The sequence below is a fragment of the Fukomys damarensis genome, unplaced genomic scaffold (assembly GCF_012274545.1).
Source record: "Fukomys damarensis isolate Sample0158 unplaced genomic scaffold, DMR_v1.0_HiC HiC_scaffold_29, whole genome shotgun sequence".
Lineage (NCBI taxonomy): Eukaryota > Metazoa > Chordata > Mammalia > Rodentia > Bathyergidae > Fukomys > Fukomys damarensis.
The window spans coordinates 17,318,881-17,346,054 of NW_022900941.1; the positions used below are offsets into that span (position 1 = coordinate 17,318,881).

Here is a 27,174-nt window from a genome sequence, read left to right on the forward strand (position 1 = left end):
CCTAGTAGGTAATGAAGAAGTCCTAGATAGTAAAGTACCACAAATATCTACCATATGGCTGCAGAGGCACCAGGCTGGAACTAAAATGGCTCAAATTTGGATGTACACACAGATACTGGGCCTAGATCTTTGAAGCTCCTACAGTTGTAAGATAGTGTAAAAAAGAGGCATGAAGTAATTCGATATGGTTATGTTGTGGCCCTGGATTCTCAAATCATTTTCCTTCTCTGAAAAGTCAGGAACACTGATTATATTTTGGGAATAGAAATTAAAGACTTGATGCACCATAGTTTGAAGCCAAAATCTGATATACCTTCTCAACAGACACACAAAAGAAAAATAATTAGAAGACAGCTGCTTAAAATGGGTATAAAGTGACAGGATGTTAATTTTGCCAAGCCTGCCTACCTGGGATCACTGTCTTTGGCTTTCAAGGCTGATGGAAAGCTAAAAGAAATAATTCGTAGTGGAAAGCCACACACCAATACCACTGATGGACAGAATTTGGAGCTTCAGTCTGTCAAAATTATGTAAACACCTTGGTACCCAGCTTGGTCACCAGACAGCATTTGAATTCAGTTTTCTATTGTAGCCAAATACCCATCAATTTCACTGCTTGCTTTTCTGGAGAAGTCAACAAACCTAATTAGAACAGATCCTACTCAGTCTTTGGGGCCTGGTATGAAATCCTCACTGATCTGGAGTTGGAGGCAGGAAATGGATAGCAAATTTGGCCTTATTATATTTCTAATTTTGTGTCTGCCAAGAAGGTGATAAAATCAAGAGATAATCAGAAAAAAAAATGCTTAAACAAGTACTTGCTGACTGGTTTCTGGTCAAATTGATGATTAATGATTGTGATTGATGAGTGGTAATTAATTATTATCTGCTCAATTACTCATAGAGTCAACTACATATGATTTAAATGTATTCACCTGTGAAATGATGTCCACCAATAATGAAGCTACAATATTTTTATCATATTTTAACCAATATTATAACCAATGTTTATCATGTAGAATATAATGGTTCTCTGAGTTCTGCAGACCTTCCAAGTGTTGGCACTTTCCATTATACAACATAAAAAGTCACATCCATTAACATCAATTCAATCAAAAAAGTCCTTATGTATTGTATTGTCAAGCTGTTCAGCTTACAGAAGAGGATGCAAGTTTTCCAAAATTCTAATTTTTTTCTTGCCTCAAATTTTATTATTGGCAAAAATAGTTCCCTTAAAGTCAAAACTACATTTAATTTTCAAAGACCTGTGTGAAATACACGAAACTAACAGCCGTGGTTTGTCTGCCAGATATTCTTTTAAATAAAAATGTTACCTCAAACCATCACAAGTTCTTTCCTCAAGATATTCATCCTTCAGCATGCAACATCAATTCTTCTTCTCACTTTTCTACACAGCATATTAAAAACATACATTATCAAGAGTTTAGACTTGGTGGGGAGGAAAGAAGGGAATTGAAATGTGTCACATACATGTACCAATTCTCTACGGTAAAAGTAATCATTATGTACTGCAAATAAAAGTCAAAAAAGAGTTTAGATTTAATAAAAATTAATAATTTTCCTGCATTATAGAGACATTTTTAAGCAAAACCGTCTTTTAAAAATGCAAGCATGATTGGGATGACACAATCTAGTGCAGTTCAGAGCTTTTGCCTGAATTCCTGTCAAGGTGTCCGCAGTTTTACACTGTTTTTGCAACATCACTGCAAATGTTCATATGGTAAAAAAAGCAAATCCTATCTTGGTATTAGTGTTGAAATACTTCTGATGTGCACTGTTGTGTGTCTTTCCCTCATTTATTGTCAACTGCTAAGTACGGAGAAGAACAAGTAGTTGGTTTAACCAAAGATAGGGCTCTGCCAGGCAAGTATGCAAGAGACAGAAGACCAAGGAGCTAAGGGTATTCAAGGCAGGATGTGCATTATATACTTGGGAATCCAAATTGAGAAAAAAGGGACCTGAGAATAAAAGACAATGGATAGTAAGAAAGTGGCATGCTCAATGGAAGGATGGAGGCTATGACCCAAGTGGATGGCAGCCACTGAGATGACAGGGGCGCTATAGTTATTGATGATTTCAAGCCCCAGATTTTTTTTTTTTTTTTTTGGTACCGGGGATCGAACTCAGGACCTTGCACTTGCAAGGCAGACGGCAGCACCACTGAGCTAACTCCCCTGCCCCCAAGCCCCACATTTGACTCTGACAGATAATAGGAGTGACTTATAAGAATAATAACAGTGAGTGGCATTTATTGAGGCATTATGCTAAGCACTTTACAAACTGTACATCATTTAATCTCTTTGAGAGACATACTATCATCATCCACATTTTACTGAAACAATGGGGGAAAGACAGGGAGGTTAAATGTTTTATTCCAGATCATGTAGTATTAGAATTAACTTTCAAATCCAGGTTTGTAGAGTCCAGAGCCCGTCTTTTTCATCACTATGCAAAAGTTCACATCACCTACAAAGCTAGGGCATGTGGAATTCAGGCTTGGTAGGTAAAAGTAACTTTGTATCTGTAAGGTTACAAAAAGAAAGAAAACCTATGATGAAAACCTAAATAGGCAACTAAGCATTGAGTAACAATAGTTGCTTCCCTTCAATACACAGATAATGAATTCTTCCCTGCTTGTGTTCTTAGGTTTGTTGCAGTCTGTTCATTATTCCATAGACACGTGATTCTGTGACACGAGCCTGGAAAAAGTGGACCAGACTATTTGCCTGTTAATTTGAAATAGAAAAATAAATTTTACATACAGGCAATGGTTCTTCTTCACTGAAATATAAAGCATATGTTTTGAATAAGAAAAGATCAGTAGATTATCAAAAGTTTACAGACAAATGACTCAAAAATTCAGCTTCTTAATAAATATTTTTATGTGATGAAATAGGCTTTCATTCCAACTGGGATATATACCTCCTTTTTAAAAAAAAAAAGTAATAGTTTTTTACATATTTTTTTACATAGTACTTTGTACTTTTTCTAAGAATTTCATTCCTTCATACATAAAATTTTTAGGTTCGGGGATGTAGCTCATTGATGCCATGCCTGCCTGGCGTGCACAAGGCCTTAAGTCAGTCCCTGGAACAGGAAGAAAAAAAAATTTAAGTATATGAAGGGTCTACCTTGTGAATACGCAGTATTAAGTATAAAAACGAATAAATTGAACCAAATACAACACTTCTGTTATGATTGCTATCTAAAAGGTCCTATTGGGCCGGGGATTTAGCTCAGTAGTTCTGCCGCCTGCCTCGCAAGCACAAGGTTCTGAGTTCAGTCCCTGGTACCAAAATAAATAAATAAATGAAAGGTCCTACTGGGCCAGGGATGTGGCTCAGCGGCACGGTGCCTGCAAGGTCCTGAGTTCAATTCCTGGTACCAGGAAATATAAAAATAAAAATAAAAACTGAAAAAATAAAAATAAAATACCTCCAAAAGCCTCATTATGTTGAAGGCTTGGTTGCTGACTGGATTTTGGAAAAATGACTGATTCATGAGGGCTCTAACTTCAGCAGTTATAATTTGATGGCATTATTGGAAGATGACTGAAACAGGAGGTGGGGTCTAGCTGGAGGAAGTGGGTTAGGGGTGTTACCTTGAGGACTATACCTGGTCCCTGGCTCCTTCCTCTTTGGCATTTTCATCCTCTCTGTTTTTTGGCTGCCTTGAGATGAGCAGCTTTTTATCCCCACATCTTTCTGCCGCAGTATTTCTGCCTTGCCAAGCCCTAATGCAATGGAGCTGGCTGAACCTCTGAAACCCTAAGACAAAATGAATTTTCCCTCCTGTCAGTTTATTTTCTCCAATATTTGGTCATATTGATGAAAAGCTGATGCAGCCTCACTAGGAGATACACAGACACAGCAAACTTTCCACGTGTAATTTATCTTGAATCTCCTAATGTTCTGTGCAGTAGGCAGTGGAAAGAGGTAGAATAATGTCTTCCCAAAGAAGTGTACACTCTAAGCTTGTGGTGCTGTTACATCGTGAGACTTTGCAGATGTCATTAAGTAAAATATCAGGGAGATAGGGAAATCACCCTGAATTATCTGGGTGAGCCCAATATAAATATAATCCTTTTAAGAGAGGGACAGGAAAATCAGAGAGAGAACATATAGCAATAGAAGTCAGAGTGATGAAGGGCCATGGACCAAGAAATGCTAGAGAAAGCAAGGAAACTGATTCTCCCTTAGGACCTCCAAAAAGAATGTAACTCTGATAACACTTTAATTTTAGACCCATCTTGGACTTCTGACCTCCAGATTATAAAATAATAAACATGCTGTAATAAACTATGTTTGTGGTAGTTTATTAAGGCAGCAAGAAGAAACCAATACATTTAGGCACAATTATTGGTCCTATGTAAAACCTAGTGAAAATTTCATAATATTTAATTCTCATATTTAATTTTCCCTATTTATATACGAAATGCTAACTGGTATCCCCACCATGGGCACTTCAGTGCTATCTATCAAAATCATTACTGTACTGTATCTATTCCACCTACTTCCATTGTACAGATTTGCCTGCCTGACATGAAATATGTCATTCATAACAGCATTGCTAATTAGAGCAAAATACTGAAAAGAATTCAATTGTTTAGCATTGGAGAAGTAGTGAAATAAACTTGACAGTGGAAAAATATGCAGCTCTAAAAAATTTCAGGAAAATTTCTACTTACTGATATAGTCAGAGCTCCAAGATGTCTTGTTAAGGTTAAAAAAAAAAAAAAGCACGCGTGGTGGTGCACGCCTGTAATCCCAGCACTCAGGAGGCTGAGGCAGGAGGATCGCTGTGAGTTCGAGACCAGCCTGAGCTACATAGTGAGTTCCAGGTCAGTCTCAACTACATAGTGAGACTTAAAAAAAAAAAAAAAAAAAAAAAAAAAAAAAAGAAAAACATGATACCAAACAGCCTTTGTTTGTTAAGCCACTGAGATTTAGAGTTTGTAATTGTAACATAAGCTAACACAATAATTTTCAAACTGTCTCCCCTAAACCAAAAACATCAGCAGCACCTGAAGATTTGTGAGAAATGCAAATACCAGGATCTAGCCCCCACCTACAAAATCAGAAACCCTGAGAGTGGAGCAGAGAAAACTATGTTTTAATAAGCCCTGCAAATTATCAATACTCACTAAATTTTGAGAGCCTCTAACCTAACCCATTCCAGCTGATTCTTCTTCATTACCAGTAACCTGACTCTTGTATCCAGAAATAAAATGCACACAGAGGATTTGTCTGGCCTAATTTAATCATTGACATCCTACTAGCAGAGATCTTGCCCCATGCCACTAATAGGCATTGTCCAGACTACAAAGTGACTTTCACAAATCATGTATCTCCTTTGGGTTCCATCAGCTTCTGCCTCAGTGACCAAAGTTTGGAAAATGGCAGTGGGGTTACTCAGGCAGAACATGGCCACACATGCCCATACAACCACTGAAAATTGCCCAAGGGCTCAGGGTTGATAGTTTCAGGAGGGGCTGCTAAAGTAGAAGACATTAAAGGAATGGAGACTCTACTGGCCTATCTTAAAAATCATTTTCCATCCTTCTTTTTCCTATTTGAATTAGCTCTTCACCAACCTCAGCTTACCAAGTAGATATTTCCTGTTTAGTTCAGTCTTTAGGAATCTTGGCAAGCTTTAGAATCAGTTGTTAACCCTGGATCTTGTTTGCAGGTATGTGTATGCCTGATTTAGGAAATTAAAATATAGGACCACAGTTAAATTTCAAATTCACATAAAAAATGATTTTTAGTATAAATATGTCCCATGCAATATTTAGAACATACTGAATATATAATTCATTGTTTATCTGAAATTCAACTTTTTCTTTTTTGGTACCAAGTAATGAACCCAGGGCTTTACATATGCTAGGCAAGTGTTCTACCTAACCTATCCCCATCCCTTTTTATTTTTTACTTGAGAGAAGGCCTTACTAAGTTGCTCAGGCTGGCCTCAAACTCCTCCTGCCTCAGCATCCCAAAGTATCTTTGATTATAGGCATATGCCACTATATCTGACTGGCATGCACTACCACATCCAACTAAAATTCAAATATAACAAAATACATCTTGGTGGTGATGGGAGGAGTGAGGTGGTACAGACCCAGGAGAGGTGGATATTGGTATTTTTAAAAATTCTTCCAAGTACCTCAAGCTGAAGTAAAACTGATCAAAAGAGGAAAAAGTCACAACATACTGGTTAAGGGAATAATCCAACATGAAGAGGTAACAATTATTTACATATATGTACCAAACAATGGTGCACCCAACTTCATAAAATAAGTACTTCACAAAATAAGTACTATCAAACATACATAAGCACAATTAGAGTGGAGAACCTCAATGCCCCACTATCACAGATAAATCAATTAGTCCAAAATCAACTAAAAATATCAGAGTTCAACAAAACCTTTGAACAGATGGACTTAATAGATACCTCCAGAGTGTTCAATTCAACAACAGAATACACATTCTATTCACTAGCACATGGAACTTTCTCCAAAATAGATCACATACTAACTAATAAATCAGCCTTAATTAAGTGTAAAATAATTAAAATTATAACATGCATATTATCAGACTCATCAGCTAAAAGAAGTTAGAAATCAATGACAAAAGAAAACACAGAAATTAGGCAAATACATAGGAACTAAACAATACACTCTTAACTAGACAATCAGTTACAGACGAAATCAAGAAAGAAATAAGGCAGTTTCTACAACTAGATGATAATTCCAGCACAACATACCAGAACTTACAGGATACAATGAAAGCAGTCGTAAGAGGGAAGTTTGTATCTGTAAAAGCCTATGTCACAAAAGCAGAGTGAGCCCAAATAAATAACCTAATATGTAGCTCAAGATCCTAGAAAAAGAAGAACAATCCAAACCCAAAGCTAGTACAAGGAAGGAAATTATAAAGATAAGACGATAAATTAGTGAAATTGAGACAAAAAAGAATTAATACATCTAACAATTGGCTCTGAATCAATCTAACCCCAAAAAGGAGAGAAAAGACCCAAATCAATGCAATTAGAAATGAAAATGATGAAATTACAATTGACACTGCTGAAATTTAAAGAAAAAATTATTAACAACTATTTCACAAACCTGTATACTGATAAAGTGGAGAATTTAGAAACATGGATAGATTCCTAGATACATATAAATTACCAAAATTGAGCCAAGAAGATTTTAAAATCTTGAATTTTTTAGAAAGTTCCATGTTTTCCCTCTAAAATCATAAATAAGACATGAATGTCCATTTTCACCACTTTTGTTCAACATAGTTCTCAGACATTAGCAAGAATGATTAGCAAGAAAAAGAATATTTCTAAGAAAGGAAGAAGTTAAACTATTATTATCTGCATATGACACGATCCTCTATGTTGAAGATCCAAAAAAAAAATCCACCAATAGACACTTAGAATTAATAACCAAATTCAGTAATACAACCAGATACAAAACTAACACAAAAATCAATAGTGTTCCTTCCTGTACATTAATAATGAACCTGCTGTGAAAGAAAGTAGGGGAAAATACCATCCACAATAGCACAAAGAAAAATTAACTACTCAGAGATTAACCTAACTGAAAAAGTGGAAGACCTCTACAGCAAAAACTACAGTGCTCTGAAAAAAGAAATTGTAGGAGAAATCAGAAAATGGAAAGATACCCCCTATTCCTGGATAAGTACAACCAATATAGTGAAAATAGCCATACTTCCAAAAATGGTATATGGATACAATGCATTCCCAAATAAAATTCTAAGAGCTGTTTTCCACAGAACTGGAGAAAACAATCACAAAATTCATATAGAACCCAGAATAGCAAAAATATTTCTGGATAACAAGAGCAAAGCAGAAGGCATCATAATCCTGGATTTGAAGTTATATTACAAAAACAACATGATACTGACACAAAAACAGACATGGTAATAAATGAAAAAAAATAAGAGGATGCAGAAACAACTCCAAGTATATTCCATACGATCTTTGATAAAGGGGTCAAAACCACAAAAAGATAGCTTTTTTTAATGAATGATATTGAGAAAAGTGGCTATCTACATGCAGAAGATTGAATCTAGACCAATCATATCTCTCACCATGGACTAAACTAAAAACAAAAGGATTAAAGAATTAAATGTTAAACCAGAAACACTTAACCTGCTGGAAGACAAGATATGTAACTGTTAAAGTCATAAGTGTAGGCAAGGATGTTCTGAATAGAACTCTAGTTGCACAGAAAATTGTCCAAAATCAATAAATGGGATCATATTAGCAAGCATCTACACAACAAAAGAAACAACCAACAGAGTAAAAAAGACAACCTTCAGAATGGGAAAAAAATTTTTTGTCAGCAATTCCTCAGACAGAGCCCTGATGGTGCTGTTTTTCATCTAGAAAGCAATTCCAATGCCATTTTAGAGCTGACCCTTTCTTTGCTTTCTTTGTAAATCTTCATTCTTTTTCAATGGACAACCTCACTTCCTATCTCAGAAACAGATCACAGGAATTCTTCACTGCTGATTACCTTCAGCTCAACACATCACAACTACCTCAAATCCTTTCATTGCTTCCTTTGCCCTCAGAAGAACTAGAGATCATCTCCACAGCTAGCCGAGTGCCTGTTCCTTGGTGAGGCTTATTCCCTGCCCTACCCCCAGAGCTAATCTACCTATTCCCTGGCCCCATCTGTCCATAGTGTCTCAGGCAGCTACCATCCATTGATAACATGATCTATGCATAGGGAAATTATCAATCCCAGTCTACTCCCAAAACATCCTTATCCATATAATGACACCTGAAGTTCCTAGGTGAGCTTTAAAACATTTCAGGTGTGTCTTTATACAGATCAATGTAATTTTCTTTAGTTTCCTACAATTTTCCTCCACTGTTAATAAATCTTTATGCCATCCAATGGTAGAAGCTTAATAGCAGTTATTTCAGGGCTTCCTTTTTCCGTATATTTTCCTAGAGCTTTTGTCTAAATTCTGGCAGGCTTATATGATAATATTAATGTGAAAAGTAATGACTAATGTTTATGTACCACTTATTCTATGCTACGTGTTGTTTTATATGCCTTCCACATCTTAACTAATTTAATCCTTGTGAACGTTCAAGTTATATTCTACTGTTTTTGTTCCATTTTATATATGGAAAAATGGGTAGAGAATTAAGTAATTTATCCCCCAAAAAAGTGTCTGTAAGTCTGTGCTAGCGTCCGTGATCTGTCTAAACCATTACCCTAGACTTCATTACTCTCTTTTGTAGCTCAGGGCATTGACAGAAGAGGCAGGATGTGTTTAGGTAACTGTCAATCTTGGGTCTGCTGATGCATCTTCCTGCAATCATCAACACATACAAATGCCTGGTGGCTCACTCCTCACTTCTCACTCCTCAGCCCCTGGATGGCTGGATTGCTTTCAGTTACTTTCATTTTTCTTTTTGTTCACTCATTAGCTGTCTTGGGCATTCTGCTTACTTATCTAAAGCTGTCTTGGTCCACGTACAGCCATTAAAACTTTTCTTGCCACCATGCCTATTATTGCTTGGGAACCAAAGCAATAATCAAGGTCCTTCAACCCATAAAGGACTTCTGTCGTCCCACCCAGAAAGAGACCCACAGTATTTACGCATTCTCTTTTCTTCTCTAATGTCCTTCTGGCCGTCTTGAAAATTTTAATATTATTCCTGGTTTCTCCCAAGTCTATGGCACAATGTCTTTCCATCCACCACTGGTGCTGAGGCTTTTAAAACTCAAATCCAAGAGCTGGTTTACTTGTTTATCCTTACACACATAATTAGCCAAATATAAAAAGGGCCAAAGAATTCAAAGAAACACTGGGAATGGTACTTATTGCTCCATAATATTGAATAAGGGCTAAAATCTTTCACATAAGGATTAAATTTTTTCCTGCAAAAGCCATTTTATCCACTTATGTTTACTTATTGATTAACTAGTTCACCAAATATTTATGAAACATTTATAGAGCACTCTATTAGTGAGGGTTCTCTAGAGAAACACAACCAATAGGCTGTAGAGTTATGTGCTGCACAATGATGTGTTAGTCAGTCACAGACCATAAATGTAATGTCCCATAAGACTATAATAGAGCTAAAAAAGTCACCTAATGATGTAGTAATTAAGGTCATAGTACAATGCATTTCTCACGTGTGTGATGATCCTAATGTAAACACCTCCTATGCTGCCAGTTGTATAAAAATATAGCACATACAACACATAACACTTGAAAATGATAACTGTTACTAGTTTATATATTTACTATGTCATACTTTCTAGAGTATATTTCTACTTATTAAAAAGTGTGCTGTAAAACAATAAGCCATGTTGTATCGGCAGCAGCCCCATTCATCTTGTCTTTACCAAATCTTTTGATTGATCGATACTATTCAGGTTTGTGTCAGTATACTCTATGATATTTACCGATGCCAATGACACACTTCTCAGAACATGCCCCTTCCATTAAGTGACAGACAGAGAGAGAGACAGGGAGAGAGAGAGGGAAAGAGAAAGAAATTGAGATTTAAAGCATTGGATCACATATACAGTCTAGCAAACTGCAGGGTAAACCGACTGCAGACTCAGGGAAGAGCTGATATTACAATCTGATTCTGTAGAAGTCTGCTAGCAGAATTCCTTCTAATTGGGAAAAGTTAGGCTTTATATATTTAACTTTCTTTCAATTGATTAGATAGGTTCACCCACATTGTGGGTAATAAACTGCTTTACTCAAAGTCTACTGGTTTAAATGTTAATTCCACTTTTTAAAATATCTTCATTGAAATATTCAAAATACTGTTTGATGAACTATCTGAATGCCATGAGTTAGTGAAGGTAACATAAAAATAACCATCACAAGCACATTAGCTTTTCATTGAGGATATAACAGATAAAATAAACATGACTCTTGTTCCTCTAGTGCTTACTTAAAAATTCATAAATTCAACAATGCCTGAATGTAGACAAATTCAAATGCAGAAGACTGAAATTGGATCCTCTCCAAATACCAAGTGTTGATGAAGTGGAGAAATAGATCAAGAGGTCTCTGGATACCAAAAACGAGGGGCTGGGAAAAAGGTAGCAGAAAGGAACTCTCTTGTCTTTGAAGATAAACTAGAACTAATTTGCAGCTTTGTCATGATCATTTCTACTCATGTATCCCTCAAACTGAGTCTTCTAGGGGGTGTGATTGCTTTTATTATTGGAGACAGAAGTAGTAAGGAGAGGCTTCGTGGAGGAAGTGATTTAAGATAAATGTTGAGTCATGGTTTGGAAGGCTTACGACATAAAAAAAGAGCAGGGAAAGGTAATTTCAAACATTAGAGACCAAGAAACCATAAGTAAAAACAAAAGGAAGAATTCATTACATTTGGGAAGAGACAAAGTATTCCCTGCATCTAAGGCATAAGACACAGGTGCAAAACACAGAAGAAAGAAAGATGGAGAAGGGTATCTGGGTTTTGTTTCTTTTGGAAAGCTGGGCTTAGCAATGAAGAACCACGTGTTAAGACAGAAAGATAAGTGAGCATTTTATATACTAAAGAGATAATGTTGGCCAAGAGAATCTTGGGAATGGATTACAGTGGGCCAGACAGGAGCCAGACAACATGATAGACAATTTTTAAATCCTGGAGAAAGATAAGGAGTGCCTGACAGTTAACCTGGAGAGGGAGTCACAAGGTTGGGAGATGCAATGGGATCAGGATAAAAAGACTTAGTAACATTGATTCATTGATTGGCAAGGGAAAGAAGCATAGAGGAAAAGTTTGGGTTGGATAGGGTATCACTAACTAAAAGAAAAAAAAAAGAGGAGCAGTTGGAGAAGAGAGGAATGCCATTTTGGAACAGGAACTTACAAAAGTAGTCCATTCAGCCTGAACAGCAGCCTACTTTCAACTGAGCAATACAAACCTGGCCAAGGAGAAACAATCCTGGTGACCACCAGAGAAGGAAAGTCCCCATACCATATTCCTGGATTTCATAAAACTAGATTCTACTATAATCCAAGAAAGGAAGAGGGAGGTGCTCAAATTGACCAATACCAGACTTCTTTCCAGCCTTTGCATGTGGTAGACTAAGAAAGAATTTATGTATCATGGTATAATTCATGGTCTATGATTTTATATGACTCAAGTTAATACTTACTATAAATCTATGAAATCAGTTCTTCAATTATCTATCCCTACTTTACAGAGAGACAGTAATTTGGCCAAGGTAGAAAGCAGAACAGGCAGAAGTTAAACCTTGGTATGAGAACTAATTTGTAACCATTAGCTTGGGGCCAGAAGAAGGAGCTACTCAGACTTTGTGTAAACCATTTTTTTTTTATTTTAATACACTCCAACTACTGAACAATTTAAAGACGACTTGCCTTTTTAAAATTTAATTTTATTGGTACATTTATTATCTTCCTATTGGAAATTTGCATGTTTACATAATACATCTTGGTTCTTATTTTTTCCCCATTCCCCTGACCTCTCTTCAACTCCTCCACCCCTCCCTATCTACAAACACTTTGTTTCCATTTTTTTTATTTTCTCACATTAATTCCATTCCCTTCTCTCCTTTCCCCTACCCCTCACATTGCCCTTCTCCTTTGCCCCTTTTTTCCTATTTTACATAATTTATTATACCTTTTGGTCCTGATTTACACTTTCAGTTTCTCCCACTAGAGAAACTATTTGGCATTCACACATGTGTGTCCTATTTACTTCACTTAAGAGTATCACCTCAGCTGGGCATGGTGGCTCACGCCTGCAATCCCAGCACTTGGGAGGCTGAGGCAGGAGGATCACTGTGAGTTTGAGACCAGCCTGGGCTACATTGTGAGTTCCAGGTCAGTCTCAACTACATAGTGAGACCCTGTCTCAAAAAACAAAAACAAAACAAACAAACAAAAACCAAAAAAGAGTATCACCTCAATGTGCATCCATTGAGCTAAAAATTCTCTAATTTCTCATTTTTTATGGCTGAGCAGTACTCCGTTTCATTAAAAAAAATTTTTCTTTATCCAGTCTGCAGTTGATGGGCAATTGGGCTGCTTCTAAGTTTTAACTATTACAAATTGTGCTGCTATTAATATGGGTGCACATCTATCACTATGGTATGATTCTTTTAATTCTTTGGGGACGATACCCAGGAGGGGATATCTGGGTCAAATGGGACTTCCAATCCTGGTTCTCTGAGGTATCTCCACACTGATTTCCACAGTGGTTACACCAATCTACACTCCACCAACAGTGAAGAAAGGTTCCTTTTTCCCCCACAGTCCCTCCAGCATTTGTTATTGGTTGATTTGTCTCTCTTAATCAGTGTTGGTCTGAAATCCACCTGATCTGCAAAGAGGATAGCTGTTCCTGCTTTTTTTTTTTGGCCGGGGAGGGGGTTCCTGTCACATGAAATATTGTTTTCCACCCTTTAACTTTCAATCTATGAGTTTCTTTTTGAATTAAGTGTTTCTTGTATGCAGCATATGTTGGATCTTGCTTCTTCACACATTCTGCCAGTCTATTTCTTTTGATTGGTGAACTGAAACCATTAACACTGATAGTTATAACTGATATGTATTGATATATCCTTGTCATGATTTTTTTCTTCCTTTGGATTTTCCCCCTTTGCATTTAATTTCTTTTTGTGCCTGATGGATCCATTCTGCTGTGCTTCCTGGGGTTGTGATTCTCACTTTCTTTTTCTAGGATACTGTTTAAATTTTTTGGAGTTGGTTTTTGGTTGATTCTCACTTTCTTTTTCTAGGATACTGTTTAAATTTTTTGGAGTGCTGGTTTGGTATTCATGAAATTCCTAAGGTGTTCTTTGTCATGAAAGTATCTTATTTCTCCATAAATTTTTAAAGATAGTTTTGCAGGGTACATCAAACTGGTTTAGAGGTTGTTTTCCTTTAGAACTTGAAATATATCACTCCATGCTTTGGTGCCTTGTGGGTTTGTGTTGAGAAGTCTGCTGTGATTCTGATGGGCTTTCCTATGTATGTGATCTGTTTCTTTTCTCTAACTGCTTGCAGAATTTTGTTCTTCCATCGGGTTTCTGGCATCTTAACTATTATAGGCTTATGTGTAGTTTTTTGTTTTGTTTTGTTTTGTTTTGTTTTGTATCATGGCTGGTTGGAGTCCTGTATGCTTCATTTATGTGTATGTCAAGTTATTTTCCCCTATTTGCAAAGTTTTCTGCCATTACTTCTGTGAACAGTTTTTGTTTTTGTCTTTTGTACCAGTGATTGAACTCAGGACCTTGAAATTGCGAGGCAGGCAACAGAACCACTGACCTAATTCCCCAGCCCTGTGAACATTTTTTTAATGTTGTCTGCAGTCTCTCCTGTTTCTTCATTAACTCTGATCAATCTTATGTTATTCTTCTTTACATCATCTAGCAGCTGCTAGATTGATTTCTTGTCGTCCCTTACTATTTTTAAGAAATTTTTCTTTTCCCAGTCACTAATTGCAATCCTATCTTCTATGTCTGAAATTCTGTCCTCACATTGGCTCATTCTGCTGCATAGACTTTCAGGGGAGTTTTTAATCTCCTGGAAATCTGTGTTTCTATTTGTTCCCTATGTTGTGATTCCATCATGTTCCTCAGCTCCTGTATTTTTTTTTTAATCCGTGTCAACTCTAGATCTATTAATCATGTCTTGTACTATGGGCATAATCTCTGCTGTTATCTGAGAAATTATTCTGATTTCATTTTTTCCAGATCCTCTTTCATTGACAGTTCAGGAAGCCCAGGTGGTTGAGTATCAGATTGTTCCATCTCATTTTTTCAGGGGTGATTGCCTTAAGTGATCTGGAAGCCTGGTTTTCAGACTTATTTGCATGTCTTCTCACTTCAACAGATGCAGCCTGCTGTGCCATTATTGAGGCAACTTATTGCTTACCCAGTGGTCTTCATTTCTCACCAAGCCACCAAGCAATCTTTACTCTGCTGCTCACCATACACTGATTCCTGGGTTCAGAATGGTGGCCCTCTGGATCCCTGAACTGACCTGTTGTGGCGGGGGGGGGGCTTCTGGCTGGGGTCTGTGCACACCTGGGATAGTATCTAGGTATGCCTCTTGCATACCCTCTGTAGCTGTTGTCTGGGAGGGCCTTTGGCTGGGAGCTGTGTACCCTAGTTTCAGTTGTCTGCATAAGCTTCTCAGTAGGGTTTCCATGGACTTATCAATGGTATCAGGGCAAGCGTCTGGCTGTTGCTTGTGTGTCTGTGTAGTTCTTTTTTAGGTGGGCCCCTGCCTATGCTGATGGTATGGCAGGCCTCTAGGTGAAGCTGTGTGCCTATGAAGATCTTTTATGAGTGGACCTTTGGCTTGGGCGGATGTGCCCATGCCTCTGGGATTGGGATAGGGCCCTGGCTGGAATTTGCCTGCAACTACACCACTCTGGTCCACACAGCTGCTTCCCAGGACCTGCGTGCACTTACTGATGGTATGGCAGGCCCCGCACCAAGATTTAGCTATTACAAACTGTGCCATCAGTTTACCCATCAACTGGAGACTGGATAAAGATGTGTGTGTGTGTGTGTGTGTGTGTGTGTGTGTGTGTTTATAATCAGTTTACCCATCAACTGGAGACTGGATAAAGATGTGTGTGTGTGTGTGTGTGTGTGTGTGTGTTTATAAAATGGAGCATTAGTCAGCCATAAAGAATGAGAAACTAGAGATATTTATAGCTAAGTGGATGCACATTGAGGCCACACTCTTAAGTAAAATAAATAGGATACATGTGTAAATACTGAATAGTTTCTCTGGTGTGAAAAACTACAAGTGTAAATAAGGATCAAAATGTATAATTGATATTGTGAAATAGGAAGAAAATGTTTAAAGGGACAGGGGTAGGAGAAAGGGAAGAAAGTAAAAAGAAAAATATAAGAAATTGAAAAATATGGAAACAATGTCTTTGTAAATAGGGAAGGGTGATGGGGTTGAAGGGAGGGCAGGGGAAAAAATTAAAACCAAGTTACATCAAGTAAAGGTACAAGATCCTAATGATGAATGTAACTATATTGTATACCTAAAATGTACCGACAAACAGTGGGGGGGAGATGAAATCACAGCTGTGACAAATTTAAAAAAATAAGATGAGATTCCAGTTGTTGATTCTTTGTGCTATTTCCTGTGTGACTAGGATATTTTTCAAAAAAATCTTTCCCTACACCAAGGTCTTCAAAAGTTCTACCCATTCTATCTTCCAGAAGATTTAGTGTTTCTGTTTTAATATTTAGGTCTTTGATCTATTTTCATTTTAGTTTAGTGTATGGTGAAAGATATGGGTCTAGTTCTTATCTTCCAGTACCACTTATTAAAGAAGCTAGTTTCTCCCAGTGAAAGTGTTTGACCCCATTATCAAATATAAAGTGGTTAAGTATGTTGTGAGTTGTTTCTGCTTCTTCTAACCTAGTCCATTGAAACTTGGGTCTTTTTTACCAGTACCATGCTGCTTTTATCATGGTAGCTTTGTAATATAATTTCAAGTCCAGGATTGTAATATCCATGGTCTTGCTTTGTTGCCCAGAATTGCTTTTGCAATTCTAGGTCTCTTCTGATTCCAAATGAATTTTAGGATTGTGTTCTCTAATTCTGTGAGATATATTATTGGTGTTTTCATTGGGATTTCATTTAGTCTGTATGACAAATTTGGAAATAGGGCCATTTTCATTATATTGGTTCATCCTAACCAAGGGATGTCTTTCCATTTTGTGAAATTTGAGAAGTAGCAGCATTAGGTTTTCTCTAAATGTTTTGGAGAATTCAGCAGTGAATCCATCATGGCCAGGGCTTTTTGTTTGTTTGTTAGTAGGTTTTTAATTATATCTTCAATTTCATTGACAGATATTGAGTTAATTAGAATTTTTATATCTTCTTGGTTCAGCTTTAGCAATTCATGTATATCTAGGAATCTGTCTATCTCTTCTGTCTTTTTTTTGTCTCATTAGAATATATGTTCTCAACATAGAAGTTTATGATCTTCTGGATTTCTTAAAGATCTGTTATGATTTCAACCTTTTCATTCCTAACTGTATGGATGTGAGTCTCTTCTTTCCTTTTTTTGATAGGTTTAGCTAAGGGTTTGTCAATTTTATTTAATCTTTCAAAGAACTAACTCTTCAAGTCATTGTTTTCTTAGTCTCCATTGCATTAATTTCTGCTTTGATTTTTATAATTTCCTCGCTTTTATGAGCTTGGGTATGACTTGCTCTTCTTTTTCTAGAACCTTAGGGTTCAACATTAGGTTATATGAGCTCGCTCTGTTTTTCTGATATGAGAATTCACCACTATAAATTTCCCTCATAGGAATGCTTTCATTGTGCCCCACAAGTTTCAGTATGTTGTACTGGCATTATTGTTTAATAGTAGAAACTGTCTGATTTCTTCTTTAATTTCACCTGTGACCTATCAGTTATTCAGGAGGGTATTCTTTAATTTCCATGAGTTTATGAAGTTTTTGTGGTTTCTTTTATCATTGATTTCCAATTTCATTGCACTATGATCTGATAATAAGCATGGAATAATTTCAGTTCCTTTGCATTTACTTAAGCATGTTCTATGAGCTAGTATGTTGTCTATTTTGGAGAACATCCCATGTGCAGCTGAGAAGAATATGTATTTTGATGTGGAATGGAACACACTATAGACACCTACTAAGTCATTTGTTCAAAAGTTTAGTTCAGTTCTGATATTTCTTTGTTGAGTTTTGCCCTACTTGATCTATCTATTTGTGACAATGGGGTATTAAAGTCCCTCATTACAACTGTAGTAGTGCTTATTTGATTTTTCATGTCTGTTAATATTTGTTTTGTAGAGTTGAGTGTGCTGGTATTTGATGCATATATACTTATGATTACTATCTCTTTCATTTGTATTATTCCTTTTACAAGGATGTAGTGACCCTCTTTGTCATTCTTAATCGGTCTTGGCTTGAAATCCATTCTATCTACAAATAGAATTTCTACCCCTTCATTTTTCTGGGTTCCTGTTGCATAGAGTATTGTTTTTCATCCTTTGACTTTCAATTTATGCATTTTTTAATTGAAATGTGTTTCTTCTATGCAGCATGTTGTTGGATCTTGTGTCTTGGTTTATTATGCCAGTCTTGTTTCTTTTGATTGGTAAATTGAGATCATTTACATTGATGGTTATAACTGATATGTATTGACTTACGCTCACCACCTTTTTTTCCAGTTGTTGGTTCTGTTTTTTCTCCCCTGTTTATTTACTTGCCTTGCCTGGTGGATTCATTCTGTTGAGGTTTATGGAGTTGTAGTCCTTGTTATCTCTTTCTAGAATGTCCTTCAGAACATTTTGGAGTGCTGATTTGATGGCCATGAATTTCTTCATGTGTTCTTTGTCATGGAAGTATTTTATTTCTCCCTCAGTTTTGAAAGATAATTCTGTAGGGTACATCAATCCCAGGTGGGGATAGTTTTCTTTTAAAGCCTGAAGTACTTCACTCCAAGTTCTCCTTGACCCGAGGGTTTGTGTTCAGAAGTCTGCCATGATTCTGATGGGCTTTCCTTTATAAATGATTTGTTTCTTTTCTCTAACGGCTTTTAATATTCTGTTCTTGTGTTAAATTTCTGAATCTTGACTATTCTATGCCTTGTAGCTTTTTTTCTGATTATGGCTATATAGAGTTCTATATGCCTCACTTATTTGTATGTTAAAATCTTTTTCCATTCTTGAAATTATTTTCCTATTACTTCTGTGAACAGATTTTTTATGCCCTTTGTTCTATCTTCCGATTTTTCATTGATTCCAACTAATATTATATTAATCTTCTTTGCATCATCATCTAGCAGCTTTTCAATGATTTTTCATGGCTTCTTGCAGAAAAAAAATATTTCTTTTCATGATTGCTAACCACAATCCTGCATCTAGATCTGATATTTTGTCCTCATATTGCTGTGTAGAATTTTAGTGGAATTTTTAATTTCTTGAATATCTATTTGAATCTGCTTCATGAATTCCATTTATTTCCTATGTTGTTGGGCAGTTATGGTTTTCATAATTTTCCTGAACTCATCTATTTTTTAATCTGTATCTGCTCTAGAGTCACAAACTATGTCCTTCATTATGGTCACAATCTCTGTAGTTATCTGAGAAATTATTTCTAATTTGATTTTTTTTCCAGAGCCTCATTTATCTGCTTTGTTACTTTTGCTGTTACCACTTCAGAGTTCAGGTGGGTGGCTTTCAACTTGTTCTACCTAATTGCCCCCTGGGCTTGCCTTTGGTGAACTGAAAGTCTAGGGTTGCATCTTGCTTCCCTGTCTTCTCATTTTCTTTTCTTTTCTTTTGTTGTTGTTGTTTGTTTGTTTGTTTAATTCCTAAGTTGTTTGTAAATTACTTATATCAGGTAGCTTCACTGCTAGTATAGCAAATTCTTAGGGAATGTGTCACCTTGGCTAAAGTAGTACAATCAGTAATAAAACACAGTTTAGAAAACAACAAACTGCATTAAATATTAATTTGTCACCTTTAACTGTATGAACTATATTTGTGATTATATAACAAAATCTAAAACAAACCAGAAAATTGTGTCAGTAAATATTCTCTAAATGTGGCAATTTTACCCTCTGGGCAAAAATGCAAAAAAGGATTAAGGGGAATTAGAGAAGTTGAAGAAGAGATTAGAAATAAGACTGGAGGACAAAGGAAGATTACAAGAACTTTGGGAAACTGGTGAAGAAGAAAGGATCCAAAGAAAGAACACAGAAACAGAAACATGAACAAAACAGAACAACAGCAACAAAACTAGAAACAATGTTCACTCTCATATAAAAACAAGAAAAGGGCTGGGGACGTAGCTCAGCGATGCTTCAACCTGACTCAAAAACACAAGGTCCTGAATTCAATCCCTGGTACAAAAAACAAACAAATCATAAAAACAAGAAAAAAAGAATAAAAACAAATGTCCGTTTCAAGGCATGTCTCTGCTGTCACTGGTAGACAGAGTGGGCAGACAGAGCCCAGATCCATGTTGATTAATTCCAGCAAGCCAGTCATAGATTTATGGGATATCAGATAATCCCAGCAAGCCTGCACCTTTAGTTCCACAGAAGCTCAGACTGATTTCTGGCTGTGAGGCTAAAACTCAATTAACTCAATTTGTTCAGCTTGCAACACTCTGTGTGCCTCATACTGTCTTGAATTCAGATCCCTGATGGCTTGAACTCAGCTCCTTGATCTCCTGCCAACTTGAACTCAGTTCTGCCTCACTCTGAAACCGAGAGCTGCCAGATGAAGCCAGCCCACAGCTGCTCTGAGTTCTGAGCTCATTTGGTCCCTCTCCAAGATGGTGACCGGCCAATTACCCTCTCCTGGGAGACATCTGAACCCAAATAATTCACCAGCCTCTGCAATCTGCTGTCCACTGTAGGAGACCAGATAATAAGGACTGAGGCCTAATTGATCTCCTTTGTGAGCACAAAAGAGAAAAACAGCAAGCTGTTCCTCCTTTGGTAACATGCAGACATGCTGGCATGTTGTAAGTTTCAGAGAAGAGCCTCTACAGCTAAGATCTGGATATTTACCTGGTACACACTATAGATAACAACAGGCAGATGAATCTTTCATTAACCTTATTGCTTGCTTCCTTGTCTAAGTGAATAAAAGTGAGGTGAGCCAAATGTTCAGGGCTCTTTATCCACTAGAGGCAAGAGCCCACTGGCCCCTCATTCTAAATTATCATTGTGTCTTTTGTCTTTCATTCTTGTTCACACACACCCCCACCAGGGTAAATTCACAGGCTTGTTCCTACCATCCACTACTCCATTCCACTGGTGTGTTTCTCCATGGAGGGCTCTGGGGTCACCAGTAGTCACTCTGGTCTGCAGGTTTGAGCCACCCCTCCCACGCAGCAAGTCAGGACTCAAGAAGAAAATACTGCTTGCCACTTCATTCTTCATCATTGAAGTCTCTCTCTTTGCTCTCCCCATGGGCTTCCATTCTCACATCAGATCCTTTTTGGGTCCTAGGGACCGACTTCCCTGCTTCTTCTCTTCCTCAAATTGCTATATTCCAGCATCTGGACATCAGATAGTTTTGATTTGCATTTCTCTAGTGGCTAAATACACTTATTGGCCATTGTACTTCTACCATTGAGAAGTGTCTATACATATCATCTGCCTACTTTTTTACTAACCCACTTGTTTTTTGAGCGTTACTTTTTCAGTTAATATATTATAGATATTAATTCTCTATCATAAGAGTGCGAAGCAAATATTTTCTCCCACTCAGTGGGTTGTCTCTTCACTCTGTTAATTTTTCCCTTTGCTGTGCAGAAAATTATAATTTGATTATAATTTCATTTGTTTATTCTTGATATTATTCTTTGTGCTTTGTAGTCCTATTTAAAACATTTTTGCTTTTTTCCGTTTCTTTTTTTTTTTTTTTTTTTTTTTTTTTTTGGTACGGGGGATTGAACTCAGGTCCTTGCACTTGCAAGGCAGGCCACCGAACCACTGAGCTAAATCCCCGGCCCACATTTTTGCTTTTAACTTCAAGCGTTTCCCTTATATTACCTTCCAGAAATTTCAGTTTCTGATTTTATATCTAGGTTTTTGGTCCATTTTTATTTTAGTACAGGATGAGAGACAGGGATCTAGTTTTAATCTTCTGCATCATTTGCAGTTTTCCCAGCATTGTTTGTTAAAGGCTGTCTTTTTTCCAGTGTAGGTTTTTAGGCCCTCTTTCAAAAATCAGATAGCTGTAGGTGAATAGGTTTGTTTCTGAATCTTCTATTTTAGTTCATTGGTCTACATGTCTGTTTTTGTGCCAACATCATGTTGTTTTTGTTACTATGTCTAGCCTACTGCTTCATAAGGTTTAGTACATTCAAGAATTTTAGCTTGATAGATTTTCAGCTTTGCATAACTACAAATGAGGATCTTCCATTTCCCTGGGAGATATTAATCCCCAAATCTCTAAGATGCTGAAGCCAAACTGTCTAGGTTCACAGTCAGGACTTACCATGTACTATCATATGACTGCAGATAAATTATATAACTTCTTTGTGCTTCACTTTCCTCTTCTATAAAATGGATATTGTTAATAGCACCTTCCCCCTAGCAATGATATGGGCAATAAATGAATTGATGTGACTGAAATGGTTAGAACAGTGCCTGCCAAAGGAAGTGCTCTAAAAGTGCTGGCATATGCCTGTGTGTTACAGTTTCAGTCATTATATTTTAGCTAACTGACCTTTTTTAAAAAGGAATTTTGAGGTTGTTCTTTATTTTCTTTTGAGCTGAGTATCACAAGTATGTCTGTTATAATTTCTTCATAATCTAAACAAATCACAGCAATAGGGCTTTTTTACTACATTGTCCCTGTATTGTTGTCATTGAGAGACTGAGTAGAAGGAATCACCTCAAAATAGATTCAAGGATTTACCAAAGACCCTGGGGTCCCTTGAATATGTTAAGCTTTCTAGGAAGAGGAGTGGGTGAAAACAGCAATAAAAGACTACTTTCTCCAGGATGTGGAACTAAGATGTGGCTGTCCATGAGCTCTACATTATGTTCCAGTGGAAACCTTCTCTAACCATACAGGTAACCCTCAATAAAAATGGCTCCTGTCTTCTTCCCCCTAAACTTAAGCTATGTACAATTATCTATTATAGGTTATTTATCACCTTATTTATCATTTGATCTTATACCCAGTATACAGTACTATAATTATTAATAAATGTTTATTAAATGCATGTATGAACAAATGAATGAGTAAGGGACAAAGGCAATGGAGGTAAATATATTGAAAGAGTGGGCACTTTTTATAAAAGTAAGGATGAAATTTATTTCACAACCTTTTCAACCTGCTACATTTTTTTTTTCCAGTACCAGGTCAATATGCTACATTTTCATGATGAAGCAACTGTTAAAAATTATGTAAAGACATGGAAATAATTGAACAAAAAAGCAAAAACACTTGGTTGTTTCTGAAAAGTAAAACCAAGTGCAACAAGTGAGTCAAGGATATATCATTTTTCTTTAAAAGCCCTTTTTATTATTTCATTTTAACCATGTACTATTTGACTTTAAATTATACATATTTTGATTACTTGAAATATTGAAATGCAAAATTAGTCACTTTTGATTTGTTAGTAACTCAAAGTAGCTTGTACTTTTGACCTCAGAGGTTGAGTACAATTTTTTTTTTTTATTTTGTGCTGAGTCCTGGTTATGAAATAGTCTTGACCCAAAGCCAGGTTGATAAACAGAATTTTGAACTTTAATAGGGCAGTTCCAATGGACAAAGACAAGCCCTTTGACTGATACCTGAAGGTAGCTATAAAGGGCCTGAGTAAATCAATTATCTCCATGGTTTTCATGGAGATTTCTTGATATCAATTTTTTTAATACGTGTCTCCTCTGATCCTCTGGAAATGAAAATTGACATCCATAGCCATATTCTACCAAAAGAATGGCCAGATCTAGAAAAGGTAATGATAATTAATTTGCTGAACTATTTCTGGAACTTCTCTAGGGTTTCTCAGTGTTTCTATTTATAGACCTTTGTCTTCTTTGGGGAATTAGCTGTTATGTTTCTTTGCTCTGGGGTGATTTTAAATTGTTTTTGGTAGTTCTAATTTCCTACTTCTTAAAAATAGCTTATACTTTATTTTGAAAAAAAATAAATGCCTTCTCAAAAATCTATTTTTTTCTCTCAAAGAAAGCATTCTCTTAAATTTCTGAAAAATTTAAGTCAAACAGATTACTTCCTTTTAAACCACACATTGAATCTGCTATAAGGATACACATCAATTACAGAATTTAAAGTTATAATTTCAACTAAAAGGCTAGTAAAAATGGAATGTGATAGGTTTCAAGGATTTCTAAAGTATATCTGTTCCCCAAAATGTTTAAAATAAGTTTTAGAAGCACCAGGAAATAGCTTTGTGAAAAAAAAAATTTAATCTATTTTAGGACACTTGTCTGAAGCCTTTCCTTTTTGACATTTAAGCTGTACGTCCTTGGTATGAAGAAATAGGAAGTAGGTAGTAAAAAAAAAAAACCCTAGAATAAATGGCATGAAGTCTTGCACAATGAGTGTCTGTAAAGTGTATTCTTTGTGTTTCTCTAAATATGGAAACTCTGTTGTCAGTAAGACCTTTTGAATGAATACTAAAAGAGGAAGGAAATTTTAAATTGGTTAAATTTGTTCAAGCTTAGTATAAGGTTTCACACAATCTTTAGCATTCTTTCAACTCTTTCATATCACTACTAATATTTCATTATTTTATCCCAAGTATGGGAAGATGAATGAACCCAAACGCTAAGTAATTAATTGTGCTAGTAAATGAAAACTATTTTCCTCCCATAGTTGTCTCCTACAAGAATGTTAACCTTAAATGTTTCTCTGTCTAGTTGGTATCTTAGGTAAAATGGGGGTAGAAATTATAGATTGAAACATGCAAATGATGTTGAACCTTCTTGGAAATCCTATCCTATTAAAGCTAGTAGTAAAAAGAACCCTATTGACCTACATGTGTGCACATGCATGCACACACACATACACGAAGTCTAACTGTTTACATGGGAACATGTTGATCTATCCTCAGCACAAACTGTTAACTCCAGCATTACAACTTTTCTCTTTATTTGAATATCAAAGAACACCTACACTAAATGCTTTGGAAGCTCCCATGGCGGTCTCTAAAGGACACTGTACACCTGTAACCTCCTCTAAAAGACAGCCTGACCCAGCCACCTAGAGGGTGTCAGAGCATCAAGCTTGATAGCATTGACCTCCTTGTCTAGATAAGGATTTTGATGTTTAAAGAGGGCCATGGTCTGAATCTTTGTAAACCCAAAATTCATATGTTGAAATTCTCATCTACCAAGGCAGTAGTACTCAGAAATGGAATCCTCAAGAAGCAATTAGGTCATGAAAAAACAGGCCTTGGGAATGGGATAGTAACCTTATAAAATAGGCCCAAGGATATTTGTTTGCTCTTTCTACTATATGAGTACTCAGCAAGGAAGGGCCATTCTATGAATCAGGAACCAGACACGACAGCCTTGATCTTGGACTTCCAGCACTCAGAACTATAAGAAATTAATGTTTGTTATATATAAGCTACCAGTTGATGGTATTTTATTAAAGCAGCCCAAATGGACTAACATAGAGAGCAAGTCAGTCGTAGTTGAGATGCTTTCATCACTACAGCAAGGAAATTTCAGTTCCTCTCATAGTCAGGCATAAGCCACATTGTACAAAGAACCTGGCTGTTCTATCCACTTTTGTCGCATTCTTAGGATGAAAAATGGACTTAACATCACACTTCAGAAACTCCCAAACTGATTTAAACCAAATCTCATTGTTTTTCCCCCAAAACTCTCCAGCATCCTGGAGAAGAATGATCATCTTCCTACTAAACCTAGGCCCCAGTGAGATGTTCCCTCTGAACATTGGAAGCTGTTCATAAGTAAATCGCAAGTATAAATCACCCTCATCTTTTTCCAGTAAGAAAACCCACAGGAGCCTAAAATTATGCACCCTCTTTGCAGGGAGGGGAAAGCTTTTCATCAGTAGTAGCCAATGCCAAAACATCACCTCCCATTAGCTGCCCATCACCACCCTGAAGACTGCCTCTTTTTCAGTAGAGAACTAGCCGCCTAAAACTGACGACTTCTAGTTGCTGTATTTTATGCAAGGACCCTAAAGAAACTTTTTAAACTACTTAGAAAATTGAGGGATAAAGGACAGTGGGGTACATAGATTTGTGCCCTGGAAAACTCCCAAACATTTGTCCTGCTGCTACTTTGTACTGCCTCCCCTTCCTATCAAGCAAGCTTTAATGCCTTGAAAGATGGAGCAGCATTTTATTGCAATAATCAGGGATTGCCTACCCAGCAGTCTCCCATGCTACAAGCAAATGAGATAATACATTTTTACAATGATACTAGTGACAATATTTTGAACTTTTAAGGCTATATAGTCCGCAGGAAAAACTGCATAAATATTATAATACTAAATTTATTGAGGTATCATGAGATTAATACAAGTTACCTTTGGCCTCTACAATTACAAGAGGTGCTCAAAGTGGTAGCCTTTAGCGTCTGGACATTTCATTTATTAGTACAGAGAACTGCTGAAGTGTGCAAACATTTTATTTATTTATTTAAACATTTTATTTATTTATTTATTTACATTTATTTTATATATATATTTAAATGAAGATTTTATTTATATTATTAACCTGCTTGACAAATAAAGTGCTTGATATTCAGAAAATATTCCTGGAGCTATACAGGACTACAGTGTTTCCTGCAGAGCACCACAACCCTCACCCTATCCACCTTGAGAAAAGCAACCAGGGAGCATATTACTGCTGTAAGGGATATCCATGCTTCTTTCTGCTTTCTGATGCCCTTCTTGATACCAGCCTGCCCCCAACTCTTCACATTCTTGTAAGCCTGCCAAGACTTACACCGGTACCTGGATTCCAACCTACAATTAAAACAACCGGATCTCTTTTATGATAGAGGTTTCCTTTTGAGCGCTGGTCAGCCAGTGATGAATCAACTAGCCAAAACCAGCCATATTTTCCAAATTGGATGAGTGAAATGTATCTAATGGGGCTGAGATCTATCTGCTAGTGCTTTCATTTCTAATCTGTATGGTCAGTAGAGTGAATATTAAAGTGACATTGACAATAGCATTTTTTTTTTTACTTCAAAATGTTTCTTAGTCAAGAAAATAGTTAGAAGATCAGTCTCACTTAAACAGCTTAAAGAACATTTTCTCATCATTTTTTTTCAAAAACTTTCCAATAAAAGAAGGAAAAGAATAAGCCAGTACTATTTTTATCCGATGAGATGAAGTCCCTTTGGAAGAAGTAATGACTTCTTTCAAACTTGTCATTCTTTCTTAAATATTAATAGAGACACATGCACAATGTTGACCCTCTTGTGCAATAAAGAACTAAAAAGCAGAATCAACACACCTGGGCTAATGATTAACTAAAGGTTACAAAGGGCTGAAATTTGAGAAATGTTTCATTTTCACTTACTAATGATGATTTAGTCAAAGTTACACTCAGGGTCCTTTCTAAAAAATTTATCTGAGATGGATAGCAGATTTGGGCAAACTTAATTAAATGGCT

General features: G+C 36.5%; 2 protein-coding genes across 6 annotated transcripts in view; one reads left to right on the forward strand and one right to left on the reverse strand.

The window, feature by feature from the left end:
- Positions 1 to 27,174, reverse strand: part of Tmem163 (transmembrane protein 163) — a 357,236-nt gene that overhangs the window by 295,178 nt on the left and 34,884 nt on the right. The window lies entirely within an intron of this gene.
- Positions 23,297 to 27,174, forward strand: part of Acmsd (aminocarboxymuconate semialdehyde decarboxylase) — a 79,083-nt gene continuing 75,205 nt past the window's right edge. For 2 of the 5 annotated variants that reach the window (XM_010606199.3, XM_010606200.3), the window contains exon 1: positions 23,299 to 23,508. In XM_010606199.3, coding sequence (XP_010604501.1) covers positions 23,452 to 23,508 — 57 coding nt within the window. In that variant the 5' untranslated portion in view covers positions 23,299 to 23,451. Of the gene's footprint in view, positions 23,509 to 25,411; positions 25,495 to 27,174 lie in introns of all 5 variants that reach the window. The other 3 variants (XM_010606198.2, XM_010606196.3, XM_010606195.3) reach the window with 3 other exon arrangements.